General features: G+C 44.3%; 1 protein-coding gene across 1 annotated transcript; it reads left to right on the top strand.

The window, feature by feature from the left end:
- Positions 1-12217: 12217 nt before the first annotated feature.
- On the top strand, positions 12218-14869 carry LOC308609480 (melanoma-associated antigen B4-like; the record flags this gene model as incomplete). The annotated part of the gene is made up of 2 exons (XM_081223128.1): positions 12218-12304; positions 13765-14869. Exon 2 carries the CDS (start codon positions 13826-13828, stop codon positions 14867-14869), a length of 1044 nt encoding a protein of 347 aa, XP_081079254.1. The 5' UTR covers positions 12218-12304; positions 13765-13825.
- Positions 14870-16162: the final 1293 nt, after the last annotated feature.

Below are 16162 nucleotides of genomic sequence, written 5' to 3'. Positions count from 1 at the left end.
GCCATGGCCGCTGAGCCTGTGCCTCTGGAGCCTCTGCTCCGCAGCGGGAGAGGCCACAATGGTGGGAGGCCTGCGTACCCACCCCCCAAAAAATGAATGGGTAAAGATGGGGTACGTATATACAATGGAATATTACTCACCCATTAAAAATAATGAAATAAGGCCATTTGCAGCAACATGGATGGACCTGCAGATTATCATACTAAGTGAAATAAGTTGGACAGAGAAAGACAAATATCATATGATACCGCTTATACGCAGAAGCTAAAAAAATGATACACATCAACTTATTTACAAAACAGAAACAGACTCACGGACATAGAGAATGAACTTATGGTTACTGGGGTTGGGGGGTGAAGGGTGGGGTGAGGGATAGATTGGCAGTTTGGGATTGGCATGTACACACTGCTATATTTAAAATAGAAAACCAACAAGGACCTACTGTATGGTACAGGGAACTCTGCTCAATACTCTGTAATAACCTAAATGGAAAAAGGATAGATACACGTGTATGTATAACTGAATCACTATGCTGTACACCTGAAACTAAACATTGTGAATCAACTATACTCCAATATAAAATAAAAATGTTTGGAAAAACTTCCTTTAGTTGCATGTCCTTGCCAATACCTGGTATGGTCAGACTTTTAAATTTTAGATATTCTAAAACATGTTCAGTGATATCTCACTGTAGTTTTATTTTTATTTCCCTAATGATTAATGATTAAACACACATATATCTTTACCATCCATTTATCTTCTTTGGAGGAGTACTTTTTCACTCTTTTGTTCATTTTATTTCACTGGGTTGTTTGCCTTCTTTCAGTGTTTTGAGTTTGTATATATGTGTATATTCATGTGTGTGTATTCATATAAGTGTACATGTTCTTTTATATATATCATGGATAAAACTCATTTTTGAGAAGTATGGTTTCTATTTTCATCCTCTTAACAACGTCTTTCAAAGAGCAGAAGTTCTTCATTTGTGAAGTCCAATTTTTCTTTTTTTTCCTCTTATGCATTATGCTTTTGGTGTTGTATATAAGAAATCTTTGATAATCCCAGGCAATCAAAATTTTCTCCTATGTTTTCTTCTTTAAGTTTCATAATTGGGGGTTTACATTTATCTCTAGGGTCCATTTTCAATTAATATTTATATGTAGTGCTAGGTATGGATGGGTGTCCTCTCCCTCTTTTTTTTTTTTTGCACACGGACATCCAATTGTTCACGTAACATCGTAGAAAATCAATTGACCATATATATTGTCAATGCAACAGTTTTCTAAATGATTCTAAAATTTAGTTGCACTTTGTCCAAAACCAGTAGGAAGGCTTTAATCAAAGTAGTCACAAAATGGAGCAACAAAGAACTTCAGTTACAAACTGCAAGTATTAAAAACAAAGCATATAAAAAAGGAATTATTATAATGACACCAAAACCTCAGGCAACAAAAGCAAAACTAAACAAGCGAGACTACATCAAAGTAAATGTTTTTACATAGCAAAGGAAACAATCAATAAAATGAAAAGGCAACCTATAAATTGGGAGAAAATATTTGTAAACCGTGTATCTGATAAGGGGTTAATATCCAAAGTATCTAAGGATCTCCTATTACTCAAAAGCAAAAAACAAAGAACCCAATTAAAACATGGTCAGTGGACCTGAATAGACATTTTTTTCAAAGAAGATAAACAAATAACTAACAGGTATATGAGAAGATGCTCAACATCACTAATCATCAGGGAAATGCAAATCAAAACCACATGAGGTATCACCTCAGACTTGATACAATGTATATTACCAAAAAGACAAGAGATAACAAATGTTCCTGAGGATATGGGGAAAACAGAGCCCTTATACACTCTTGGTGGGAATGGAAATTGGTACAGTCATTATGGAAAACACAATGGAGGTTTCTCAACAAAACTAAAAATAGAACTACCATATAATTCAGTAATCCTACTTCTGGTACATAAGCAAAGGAAATGAAGTCAGTGCCTTGAAGAGATATCTGTGCTCCCATGTTCATTGCAGTATTATTCATAATAGCCAAGATATGGAAACAACCTAAGTATCTGTTGATAGAAGAATGAATAAAAATGGAATGTGTGTATGCATGTATATTAGTGTATATTATTAGAATATGATTCAGCCTTAAAAAAAGGAGATCCTGCCATTTGCAACAACATGGGTGAAACTGGAGGTCACTATGCTAAGTGAAATAAGCCAGACAGAAAGACAAAACAAACAATAACAACAATAAAAGACCCTGCATGATCTCACTGATATGTGGAACCTAGAAAGTAGAATACACAGAAACAGAGAGTAGAAGGTAGAATGGTGGTTACCAGGAGTGGGGAGGTGGGAGAAATGGGGAGATGTTAGTCAAGGGGTAGAAAGTTGTAGTTACATAGTATGAGTAAGTCTAGAGATGGATGTTGGGCAAGATGCCTATAGTTACAAATACTGTAATGAAGACGGGAAATTTGTTAAAAATGTACATTTCAGGTGCTCTCATCACACACACTAACAGAACTATGTGAGGAGATAGGTTAATTAGCTTGATTTAGTGATCATTTCACTAGGTATATCAAATTATCATGTTGTACACCTTAAGTATATACAACTTTTCTTAAATAGATAAAAAAGCAAGGGAGAAGCAGATGAAATTTAATTATGAGAACTTTAAAGAAGTATAAGATCTCATTTTGAAATTTTATAATTGTGCCTAGAAATCTAGATGTGTTGGAAGGATATTTTGACGGAGCTCATATTTCTAACTGAAAAAATTTATATTCTGTTCTGAAAAGGAGAGAAGTTGAAAGAACATGATTGTGTGGCATTTCAATCCAGTGAAATATTTTTTAAACATCATATATACAAGCAACTTATTTGTTAAGTTTTGCCTTGGGAAAGTATTTGTTCAAGAAAGTTACTCAATATGGGTGAAAAAATAAAATATTTGGAATTATATATTCACACCTTGCAATAGGAAGAACAGGCCTAAGAATGTCCTCCATTTAGCAGGATTGGCCAGAGTTTACCAGGCAACTTGGTACCTGTACAAGAGACACTTTTCTCAATTAACCTTATTAAAACCTACAGAGAAGAGGCATAAGAAGTTATCAACAACTTAAGCTTATTAGTCAGGAGGACCTTCAAGATGGCAGAGGAGTAAGACGTGGAGATCACCTTCCTCCCCACAAATAGATTCAAAATACATCTACCTATGGAACAGCCCCTACAGAACACCTACTGAACGCTGGCAGAAGACCTCAGACTTCCCAAAAGGCAAGAAACTCCCCACGTACCTGGGTAGGGCAAAAGAAAAAAGGAAAAACAGAGACAAAAGAATAGGGATGGGACCTGCACCAGTGGGAGGGAGCTGTGAAGGAGGAAAGGTTTCCACACACCAGGAAGCCCCTTCGCGGGCGGAGACTGTGGGTGGCGGAGGGGGAAGCTTCGGAGCCACGGAGGAGAGCGCAGCAACAGGGGTGCGGAGGGCAAAGCGGGGAGATTCCTGCACAGAGGGCCGGTGCTCACCAGCACTCACCAGCCCGAGAGGCTTGTCTGCTCACCCGCCTGGGCGAGTGGCGGCTGGGAGCTGAAGCTCAGGCTTCAGAGGTCAGATCCCAGGGAGAGGACTGGGGTTGGCTGCGTGAACACAGCCTGAAAGGGGCTAGTGCACCGCAGCTAGCCGGGACAGAGTCCAGGAAAAAGTCTGGAACTGCCTAAGAGTGAAGAGACCATTGTTTCGGGGTGCATGGGGAGTGGGGATTCAGAACACCACATAAATGAGCTCCAGAGATGGGCGCAAGCCATGGCTATCAGCAAGGACACCAGAGACGGGCATGAAACACTAACGCTGCTGCTGCAGCCACCAAGAATCCTGTGTGCAAGCACAGGTCACTATCCATACCTCCCCTCCTGGGAGCCTGTGCAGCCCATCACTGCCAGGGTCCTGTGATCCAGGGACAACTTCCCCAGGAGAACACAAGGCACACCTCAGGCTGTTGCAACGTCACACCAGCCTCTGCTGCCACAGGCTCGCCCCGCATTCCATACCCCTCCCTCCCCCTGGGCTGAGTGAGCCAGAGCCCCCGAATCAGCTGCTCCTTTAACCCCCTCCTGTCTGGGGGAAGAACAGAAGCCAGAGGGCGACCTACATGCAGAGGCGGGATCAAATCCAGAGCTGAACCGCGGGAGCTGTGCGAACAAAGAAGGGAAAGGGAAATTTCTCCGTGCAGCCTCAGGAGCAGCGGATTAACTCTCCACAATCAACTTGATGTACCCTGCATCTGTGGAATACCTGAATAGACAAAGAATCATTCCAAAATTGAGGAGGTGGACTTTGGGAGCAACTGTAGACTTGGGGTGTGCTTTCTGCATCTAATTTGTTTCTAGCTTTATGTTGATCTTTTTAGTATTTAGAGCTTATTATCATTGTTAGATTTGTTTATTGATTTGGTGGCTCTCTTCCTTTTTCTTTTGATATATGTATTTTTTATTTTCTCTTTTTGTGGTGTGTACATGTATTCCTCTTTGTGTGATTTTGTCTGTATAGGTTCACTTTTACGATTTGTCCTAGGGTTCTGTCTGTCCATTTATTTTTAGTATAGTTTTTAGCGCTTGTTATCATTGGTGGATTTCTTTATTGGTTTGGTTGATCTCTTCTTTTTTTTTATTACTTTTTAATGTTTCACTGTAATACTTTTTTAGTTTAATAACTATTTTATTTTTCTTCATTTTTTTTCTCCCTTTTCTTCTGAGCAATGTGGCTGACAGGGTCTTGGTGCTCTGGCTGGGTGTCAGGCCTGAGCCTCTGAGTTGGGAGAGCCAAGTTCAGGACATCGGTCCACCAGAAACCTCCTGGCCCCTCATAATATCAAACGGCAAAACGTCTCCCAGAGATCTCTGTCTCAACACTAAGACTCAGCTCCACTCAATGACCCGCAAGCTCCAGTGCAGGACACCCCGTGCCAAACAACTAGCAAGACAAGAACACAACCGCACCCATTAGCAGAGAGGCTGCCTAAAATCATAGAAAGGTCACAGACATCCCAAACACACCACCACACGTGGTCCTGCCCACCAGAAAGGCAAGATCCAACCTCATCCACCAGAACACAGGCACTAGTCCCCTCCACCAGGAAGCCTACACATCCCACTGAACCAACCTTACCCACTGGAGGCAGACACCAAAAACAACGGAAATTAAGAACCTACAGCCGGTGAAAAGGAGACCCCAAACACAGTAAGTTAAGCAAAATGAGAAGAAAGAGAAATACACAGCAGATGAAGGACCAAGGTAAAAACCCACCAGGACAAACAAATGAAGAGGAAATAGGCAGTCTACGTGAAAAAGAATTCAGAGTAATGACACTAAAGATGATCCAAGATCTTGGAAATAGAATGGAGAAAACACAAGAAACGTTTAACAGGGACCTAGAAGAACTGAAGAGCAAACAAACAATGATGAACAACACAATAAAAGAAATTAAAAATTCTCTAGAAGGAATCAGTAGCAGAATAACTGAGGCAGAAGAACGGATAAGTGACCTGGAAGATAAAATAGTCAAAATAACTACCGCAGAGCAAAATAAAGGGAAAAAAAAATGAAAAGAATTGACAACAGTCTCACAGACCTCTGGGACAACATTAAACCCACCAACATTCAAATTATAGGGGTCCCAGAAGAAGAAGAGAAAAAGAAAGGGACTGAGAAAGTATTTGCAGGATTATAGTCGAAACTTCCCTAATATGGGAAAGGAAATAGTCAATCAAGGCCAGAAAGCACAGAGAGTCCCATACAGGATAAATCCAAGGAGAAACATGCCAAGACACATAATTATTCAAACTATCAAAAATTAAATACAAAGAAAAAATATTAAAAGCAGCAAGGGAAAAGCAACAAATAACTTACAAGGGAATCCCTATAAGGTTAACACCCGATCTTTCAGCAGAAACTCTGCAAGCCAGAAAGGTGTGGCAGGACATATTTAAAGTGATGAAAGGGAAGAACCTACAACCAAGACTACTCTACCCAGAAAGGATCTCGTTCAAATTCGATGGAGAAATTAAAATCTTTAAAGACAAGAAAAAGCTAAGAGAATTCAGCACCACCAAACCAGCTTTACAACAAATGCTAAGGAACTTTTCTAGGCAGGAAACACAAGAGAAGGAAAAGACCTACAGTAACAAACCCAAAACAATTAAGAAAATGATAATAGGAACATACATATCCATACTTACCTTAAATGTAAATGGATTAAATGCTCCAACCAAAAGACATAGACTGGCTGAATGGATGCAAAAACAAGACCCATATATATGCTGTCTACAAGAGACCCACTTCAGACCTAGAGACACATACAGACTGAAAGTGAGGGGATGGAAAAAGGTATTCCATGCAAATGGAAATCAAAAGAAAGCTGGAGTAGCAATTCTCATATCAGACAAAATAGTCTTTAAAATAAAAACTATTACAAGACACAAAGAAGGACACTATATAATGATCAAGGGATTAATCCAAGAAGAAGAAATAACAACTGTAAATATTTATGCACCCAACATAGGCGCTACTCAATATACAAGACAAATGCTAACAGCCATAAAATGGGAAATTTACAGTAACACAATAATAGTAGGGGACTTTACCACCTCACTTTCACCAAAGGGCAGATCATCCAAAATGAAAATAAATAAGGAAACACAAGCTTTAAAAGACACATGAAACAAGATGGAGTTAATTGATATTTAGGGGACATTCCATCCAAAAACAACAGAATACACATTCTTCTCCAGTGCTCCTGGAACATTCTCCAGGATAGATCATATCTTGGGTCACAAATCAAGCCTTGGTGAATTTAAGAAAACTGAAATCGTATCAGGTATCTTTTCTGACCACAACACTATGAGACTAGATGTGAATTACAGGAAAAAAATCCGTAAGAAATACAAACACATGGAGGCTAAACAACACACTACTTAATAACCAAGAGATCACTGAAGAAATCAAAGAGGAAATCAAAAAATACCTAGAAACAAATGACAATGAAAACACGATGACCCAAAGCTTATGGGATGCAGCAAAAGCAGTGCTAAGAGGGAAGTTTAGAGCAATACAATGCTACCTCAAGAAACAAGAGAAATCTCAAATAAACAACCTAACCTTACACTGAAAGCAATTAGAGAAAGAAGAACAACAACAAAAAAAAACCCCAAAGTTAACAGAAGGAAAGAAATCATAAAGATCAGAACAGAAATAAATGAAAAAGAAATGAAGGAAACGAGAGCAAAGATCAAGAAAACTAAAAGCTGGTACTTTGAGAAGATAAACAAAAGTGATAAACCATTAGCCAGACTTATAAGGAAAAAAAGGGAAAAGACTCAAATCAGTAGAATTAGAAAGGAGAAAGGAGAAATACCAACTGACACTGCAGAAATACAAAGAATCATGTGAGATTACTACAAGCAACTATATGCCAATAAAATGGACAACCTGGAAGAAATGGAGAAATTCTTAGAAAAGCACAACCTTCTGAGACTGAACCAGGAAGAAATAGAAAATATAACATCAATCACAAGCACTGAAATTGAAACTGTGATTAAAAATCTTCCAACAAACAAGAGCCCAGGACAAGATGGCTTCACAGGTGAACTCTATGAAACATTTAGAGAAGAGCTAACACCTATCCTTCTCAAACTCTCCCAAAATAGAGCAGAGGGAAGAAATCTCCCAAACTTATTCTACAAGCCCGCCATCACCCAGATACCAAACCAGAGAAAGATGTCACAAAAAAAGAAAACTAGAGGCCAATATCGCTGATGAACATAGATGCAAAAATCCTCAACAAAATACTAGCAAACAGAATCCAACAGCACATTAAAAGGATCACACAACATGATCAAGTGGGGTTTATCCCAGGAATGTAAGGATTCTTCAATATATGCAAATCAATGTAAAAAACCATAATAACAATTTGAAGGATAAAAACCACATGATCATCCCAATAGATGCAGAAAAAGCTTCTGACAAAATTCAACACCCATTTATGATAAAAACCCTCCAGAAAGTAGGCATAGAGGGAACTTACCTCAACATAATCAATGCCATATATGACAAACCCACAGCCAACATCAACCTCAACGGTGAAAAGTTGAAACCATTTCCACTAAGATCAGGAACAAGACAAGGTTGCCCACTCTCACCACTATCATTCAACATAGTTTTAGGAGTTTCAGCCACAGCAGTCAGAGAAGAAATAAAAGGAATCCAAATTGGTGAAGAAGAAGTAAAACTGTCACTGTTTGGATATGACATGATATTCTACATAGAGAATCCTAAAGATGCTACCAGAAAACTACTAGAGCTAATCAATGAATTTGGTAAAGTAGCAGGATACAAAATTAATGCACAGAAATCTCTGGCATTCCTATACACTAATGATGAAAAATCTGAAAGTTAAGAAAACACTCCCATTCACCACTGCAACAAAAAGAATAAAATATCTAAGAATAAACCGACCTAAGGAGACAAAACACCTGTATGCAAAAAATTATAAGACACTGATGAAAGAAATTAAAGATGATACAGATAGATGGAGAGATATACCATGTTCTTGGATCGGAAGAATCAACATTGTGAAAATGACTCTACTGCCCAAAGCAATCTACAGATTCAATGCAATCCCTATCAAACTACCACTGGCATTTTTCACAGAACTAGAACAAAAAATTTCATAATTTGTATGGAAACACAAAAGACCCCGAATAGCCAAAGCAATCTTGAGAAAGAAAAATGGAGCTGGAGGAATAACGCTCCCTGACTTTAGACTACACTACAAAGCTACAGTGATCAAGACAGTATGCCACTGGCACAGAAGCACAAGTACAGACCAATGAAACAGGACAGAAAGTCCAGAGATAAACCCACGCACATATGGTCACCTTATCTTTGATAAAGGAGGCAAGAATATACAGTGGAGAAAAGACAGCCTCTTCAGTAAGTGGTGCTGGGAAAACTGGACAGCTACATGGAAAAGAATGAAATTAGAACACTCCCTAACATCATACACAAAAATAAACTCAAAATGGATTAAAGACATAATGCAAGGCCAGACACTATAAACTCTTAGAGGAAAATATAGGCAGAACACTCCATGACATAAATCACAGCAAGATCCTTTTTGACCCACCTCCTAGAGAAAGGGAAATAAAAACAAAAATAAACAAATGTGACCTAATGAAATTTAAAAGCTTTTGCATAGCAAAGGAAACCATAAAAAAGACGAAAGGACAACCCTCAGAATGGAAGAAAGTATTTGCAAATGAAGCAACTGACCAAGGATAAATCTCCTTGGTCATTTATAGAATATAGAAGCAGCTCATGCAGGTGAATATCAAAAAAACAAACAACCCAATCCAAAAATGGGCAGACAGCCTACATAGACATTTCTCCAAGGAAGATATACACATCGACAACAAGCATGTGAAAGGATGCTCAAAATCACTAATCATTAGAGAAATGCAAATCAAATCTACGAGGTATCACCTCACATCTGTTAGAATGGCCATCATCAAAAAATCTACAAACAATAAATGCTGGAAAGGATGTGGAGAAAAGGGAACACTCTTGCACTGTTAGTGGGAATGTAAACTGATACAGCCACTATGGAGAACAGTATGGAGGTTCCTTAAAAAACTACAAATAGAACAACCATACGACCCAGCAATCCCACTACTGGGCATATACCCTGAGAAAACCATAATTCAAAAAGAGTCATGTACCACAATGTTCACTGCAGCTCTATTTACAATAGCCTGGAGATGGAAACAACCTAAGTGTCCATCATCGGATGAATGGATAAAGAAGATGTGGCACATATATACAATGGAATATTACTCAGCCATAAAAAGAAACGAAATTGAGCTATTTGTAATGAGGTGGATAGACCTAGAGTCTGTCATCCAGAGTGAAGTAAGTCAGAAAGAGAAAGACAAATACCGTATGCTAACACATATATATGGAATTTGAGGAAAAAAAATGTCATGAAGAATCTAGGGGTAAGATGGGAATAAAGACACAGACCTACTAGAGAATGGACTTGGGGATATGGGGAGTGGGAAGGGTAAGCTGTGACAAAGCGAGAGAGAGGCATGGACATATATACACTACCAAACGTAAAATAGATAGCTAGTGGGAAGCAGCCGCAAAGCACGGGGAGATCAGCTCGGTGCTTTGTGACCACATAGAGTGGTGGCATAGGGAGGGTGGGAGGGAGGGAGATGCAAAGGGAAGAGATATGGGGACATATGTATATGTATAACTGATTCACTTTGTTATAAAGCAGAAACTAACACAGCATTGTAAAGCAATTATACTCCAATAAAGATGTTAAAAGAAATCAAAAAAAAAGAAAAAAGAAAAAACAACAGAGACAAAAGCAACAATATAAAAAACATACCTAGAAAGAAACCATACAAAAATGTATATAGGGCTTCCCTGGTGGCACAGCGGTTGAGAGTCCGCCTGCCAATGCAGGGGACACGGGTTCGTGCCCCGGTCCTGGAAGATCCCACATGCCGCCGAGCGGCTGGGCCCGTGAGCCATGGCCGCTGAGCCTGCACATCCAGAGCCTGTGCTCCGTGATGGGAGAGGCCACAACAGTAAGAGGCCCACGTACAGCAAAAAAAAAAAAAAAAAAAAAAAAAAAAAAGTATATAACCTACATGCAGGCAACAATAAGAATTTCCTGATTGACGTAGGAAAAAGAAGTCTCAACCAGAATAGTATGTTATGTGTACTCGTGAGGCACAGCTATTGTAAGAATATCGATTTTGTTTAATTCATTTACAGATTTAGTACCTTATCCATAGCAGCTGATGACAATCAAACATGGGCTCCTGTTTCCTGTACCCAAAATCAACCATGGAAACATTACAGAAGGAATAAAGAAAAAACATTAACAAACGCAAAAACACAAAACTAAATAATCCCTGAGGGACAATAAGTCACCACTGAACTAGAACCTGAGTGTGGGCAGGTAGGGGGATGCCCTGAATTCGAGACAGGTCTGTAGCCTGCAAGAGAGGCAGATGACAGGATTGATTAGAGAAAAGCCTTTAAACTTGAGCCCTTGATTCTTCCACTGTGCTCTGGGACCATGAATCTCTACTGCTTCACTGAAGGAACCTGAGGCAGCATTTCAGAGCCCGCATGCCAGGAGCATGGGACACCAAAGATTGGGCTGGTTGTGGCAGTATGGTCCACAGGCTGTGAAATAACCATCTGAAACTTTGTTAGTGGATGGCGACCGGCCTTTTTAAATGATCATCTTAATAGACTATCACACACGGACTCAAAGAGAAAAGCAAGTAACACAGTACTTGTACAAAAGGACAGAAATTCATTTCTGAACTTCTGGGCAATGCCCCTGATGTCAACAAAGAGAGACCACAGTGAGAACTGTCAGGCTAAGGCGCCCCTTCACTAACTCCTCTGGGATTCTGTGGGGCATGGTTGGGGACAGGGATGGATTCATACCAGAGAAGGAAGGAATCGCAGGCCCTGCCAGCAGTCAACGTGAGGACCCTGAGTGAGACCCGACGGGCTCCGAACCACAGAAGAGAGTCTCGCCTCCTTTCCCCTCAGCTCATCTTACCTGCAGCAGCCGTCTCTGGGAGGCTCCAGGCAGAAGTGTCCAGATGAGATGTGCCTGCGCTTCACACCAGCATCTCAGGGAGTTGACGTCTTTGATGTGAGGCCTTGGCCTCAGGTCAGCAGACGGGAGGTAGCCCAGCACCTACAGGGAGTCAAGAGAAGACACTGAGGGAGGACTGAGAGCACCATCCACCATAGAAGAGGGGGCCCCAAAGAGCCCTCACCGTCAGTCTCGGGGGACCCAGGCATGGCTGTGAGGCTCAGGCCCCCAGATACTTCCGGCTGGGGGTGCCGACAGAAATGAGAGCCAAGGTGTGACGCCTGCTGACTCAGCTCAGCAGAGGGAAAAGTCCCAGGACCTGCCAAGAGTCAACGAAAGGCCCTCGTGCCAGGCCCGCGGGAAGCTCCCCTGGAACCACCCTCCGACCCACTTCCCGCCCTGCCCCGCCCCGCCCCGCCCCGCCCCGCCCCGGCCCCAGCCCCAGCCCCCCACTGCTGTGCTCCTGGAGCCCAGATGCGCATGACCGGATGTGACGTCCTCCTACACACGCGGTGGGGGCGACGCCATTGTTGAGAGCTGCCGTCCGGCGAGGGTGAGCCGCGGGAGGAATCCCACGTCTCTTCAGGTGTCAAAGTGTGAGGTAACCCCAGAGAGAAGTGCGGGGATGCCCCCGACATCCCCAATCCCCTTTCCCTCTGAAAAGAGGCGGCCACACAGGCCCCGCCCACCCCGCCCCTGCTCTCAGCCCGAGAGGCTGGGGCCTGGCCGTTAGGCCCAAAGTCCATCCGCTTCCCCTGCGGGGTCTCGGGCAAGGAAGGCCTTGCTCTGAGGCTGGTGGACCCTGGGTCCCCTCAGTTGAGGGAGCGTCCCAGGCCCTGTGAAGGACGGGACCCCTGTGGGGACCGAGGGGCTCCACACCCCAAAATGGCGGCCACGCAGACCTCGCCCCTGACGTCGGCCTGGGAGCCTCCGGGCAGGTCTAAAGACTGAGGGGCTCCCTCAGTGCGAACGCGGACGGACGGACGGACGGACGCGGGAGACCCAGGGAGGACGGGGCCTTGTTCTGAGGGGCTGGCCGCAGGTCAGCAGAGGGAGGATTTCCAGGGCACGGGAGGAGTCAGGGTGAGGACCGTCCTCCCCGTCGCAAGGGCACCTCAGAACCCCTCCCCTGTTGTCAGCCGCTTCCTTCTGGCCACACGCGGAGAAGGGAGGGCTGCTGTCTGAGAGGGGAGGTGCAGGCCAGCAGAAGGCGCGTCCCTAAGCACTGCCAAGAGTCAGCCCAAGCCCTTGAGTGAGGGCCAGTGGGGCCGCCAGCCACAGGGCCTCGACCTGTCTGCCGCACGCTGCAGGCTTGGTAAAACTCTGCCACGTGCGGCCGCCTGGCCACCCTCACTGCCTCCTAGTGAGACTCAGGGAGGTGCCGGCACTGGTGCGAGCAGATGGCCCTCGGGGCAAGAGAGGAGCTCCAGGCTGCACCGGCCGTCCAGGGAGGACCCCGAGTGAGGACTAAGGGAGTCACCCACCCCGAAGAGAAGGGACCAGAGAGAACATGGCCTGTCCCCTCCTGTCAACCCTTAAACTCCCAAGAAAGGACTGTCAGGCCGAGCCTGCCCGTAATTTCCTCTGCCAGGTCCAAGGGAGGTTAGAGCTTTGTTCTGAAGGGGCAGCCACGAGGCAGCAGAAGGGAGGGTCCCAGGGCCCTTCGGTGGTGGGCTGAACGCTCCCTCCTTTCCTCCTCCTGGGTGCCACGGAGGATGGTGGTGTCACCTTCAGAGCAGCAGAGGGCATGGGGTGGGGGGGGTGGGGGAGTCTTGCCAACAACTGTCATCCTGACTCTGAATGGGAACCGCGGGGACCTACCTCCCCTGCCAGCCCCCACTGTCACCCCCGTACCGCCCAGGCAGGGCTGGCTGGCTATGCCCCAAGGCTCACTCGACCGTCCTCCACAGGGCTCTCAGGGGACAGGCTGAGCAGGAGAACAGGAGCCCTGTGGGCCCTCAGGCAGTGCCCTCAAGGACCCTGCAGAGGCGGCCTTGGTTAAAGCCAGGGAGGACTCTCCCCGCTGAAGGTGCTCACAGCATCTCCTTGTCCCTCCCCCAGGTGCCCTCGTTGCCTGCCTTCCTGCCCACACTCCCGCCTGCTGGCCCTGACCTGTGTCATCATGCCTCGGGGCCAGAATAGGAAGCGCCGTGCCCGGGAGAAACGCCGCCAGGCCCGGGGGGAGACTCAGAGGCTCAAGGGTGCCCAGGCCACTGAGGCGGCGGCGGCGGCAGGGATAGAAGAGTCGCCCTCCTCCTCCGCTTCTGTTTCTCGGGGTACTTCCCCGAGCTCCTCTGTTGCTGGCACTCGCCAGGAGCCTCAGGGAGCCCCAGCCACGAGCTCTCGTGCTGCAGGGGTTTCATGCCCAGGATCTGAAGAGGGTGCCCAGAGCCAAGGTGAGAAAAGTGCAAGTACCGCCCAGGCAGCACCTTCCGTTCACAGCACTTACACCGATCCTCTGACCAGGGAGGTCTGCAAGTTGGTGCAGTTCCTGCTGGAGAAGTACAAGACGAAGGAGCCCATCCCGAATGCTACACTGCTGAATAGTGTCAACAGGAAGTACAAGAAGCACTTCCCTGAGATCCTCAGGAGAGCTTCTGAGTACATGGAGCTGGTCTTTGGCCTCGAGCTGAAGGAAGTCGACCCCAGCAGTCACTCCTACGCCCTCATCAGCAAGCTGGGCCTCCCCAGCGAGGGAAGTCCGAGTGGTGTGTTGGGGCTGCGCACGGCCTGTTTCCTGCTGACTGTCCTGAGCAAGATCTTCGCGAATGGCAACTGGGCCACCGAGGAGGAGCTCTGGGAATTCCTCAATGCGTTGGGTTTGTATGCTGGGAGGAGCCACTTGATCTTTGGGGAGCCCAAGAGGCTCATCAAAGATCTCGTGCAGCAGAAGTATCTGATGTACCACCAGGTGCGCCACAGCGATCCCCCGCGCTATGAGTTCCTGTGGGGCCCGAGAGCCTGCGCTGAAATCAGCAAGATGAAAGTGCTGGAGTTTATGGCCAACATCAATGATACCATCCCCAGGGCCTTCCCAGATCTCTATGAGGAGGCTCTGAAAGATGAGGAAGAGAGAGCAAGAGTGAGAGCCGCGGCCAGGGCTTTAGCTGTTGCTGAGCGCAGAGCACATTCCAGGGCCAAGGCCCGCAGGCCCTCCCACGTGTAGGGAGGGCGGCCGCGGGCAGACTGCTCACTTTGTTTTGGAAGAGAGCAGTCAGGCTCCTAAATAGTGCAGAATAGTATTGGTTGAGGGAACAAAACATATATGTTCTTACAGTTTTAAGTAGTATGGTAGCTTAGGTGCAGTTAGTTTTAATAAAATATATATCTTTTTTTCTTTTTTCCATATGAAGAATACCTAGTTAAGATAGACAGATGATAGGTAGATAAGTAGGTAGAGAGATGCTAGATAGATAGATTTATGATAGAGATGTTTAGTATCTTTTCAAATGTTACTACTGCATTGAAGGTTTATTTTGCTTCAGAATCAAAGTGTATTAATGTCATGGATGTCATGTTTATTGATGTTCAGTTTTAAGATTAAGAGTTTGCTATTTGTAAAAAAAACCTGAAAAGCCTTCACCATTTTCCTTTTGCTACAGAACAAGGTAACATGGCATTGGAATAGGATTTTTCATGGAAATGAGAAAGAATCCCACAAGAAAATATTTGGGATCTCAAAATGGTGGTACAAAAGTAAAAGCTGGTTAATTCTTTGTTTGCCTTCTTCTCTTTCTCTTTGCTTGTAAAATTAAAGAATATATACCTAGCTTTGCTTAGGTTATTCAAACTGTTTGAAAATTAAACCAGGTAAATAAGACTTCTTGGTCATTCCTTCTTTTTTCTCTCAAATTAATTGACCATCTTCTCTTTGGAAGCCTCTCCAATACTACTATGGTTGGTAAGAAAATGAAGACCAAGCCACTGCCCATAGAATTTTGAGAGTCTAGCATCAGCTATCATGTAAGGAAGATGGTGAGATACACTCTAAGAAATAAACAAATGAACTTTTTTTTTTTTTAAGTGAGGGTGTGGAAGAGGAGGTTCCAAATGAGAGCAAGGAAGTGTAAGTTACCTGATGAAGGCCGCGTTGGGTCTTGGGAAACTTCTAGTCCCTCGGCAGGAAGTAATTATCAGTCAGGATGCATGGTGGGCTAGATGAAGCTGTGGGAGTGATGGAAAGGGCCACTCAGATGGTGTTTCTCAGAGTTGATAGACTAAACCTGGAATGGAAAACATATCTTCACAGTTAACTTTGGGATGGGGAAAAACCAGAGAGAATCCCCACCTAGGGAATGGAAGGGGTCCTATGCGCTTGCCCCAGGGCAAGTGAACACTCAAACTAGGTGTTTTAGGCATGAGCTGTCCAGAGAGTTTCTGAGAAATAAAGGTGATACTCATTGAAATGAGATGCCAAGAAGCCACTGGACTGTCTCGCTTTTTGTGGGATGGGATTGCC

The sequence above is a fragment of the Mesoplodon bidens genome (assembly GCF_964165515.1).
Source record: "Mesoplodon bidens genome assembly, chromosome: X".
NCBI classification, from domain to species: domain Eukaryota; kingdom Metazoa; phylum Chordata; class Mammalia; order Artiodactyla; family Ziphiidae; genus Mesoplodon; species Mesoplodon bidens.
Note: the sequence above shows the minus strand (reverse complement) of the source record. Positions and strands in the feature narration are given on the sequence as shown.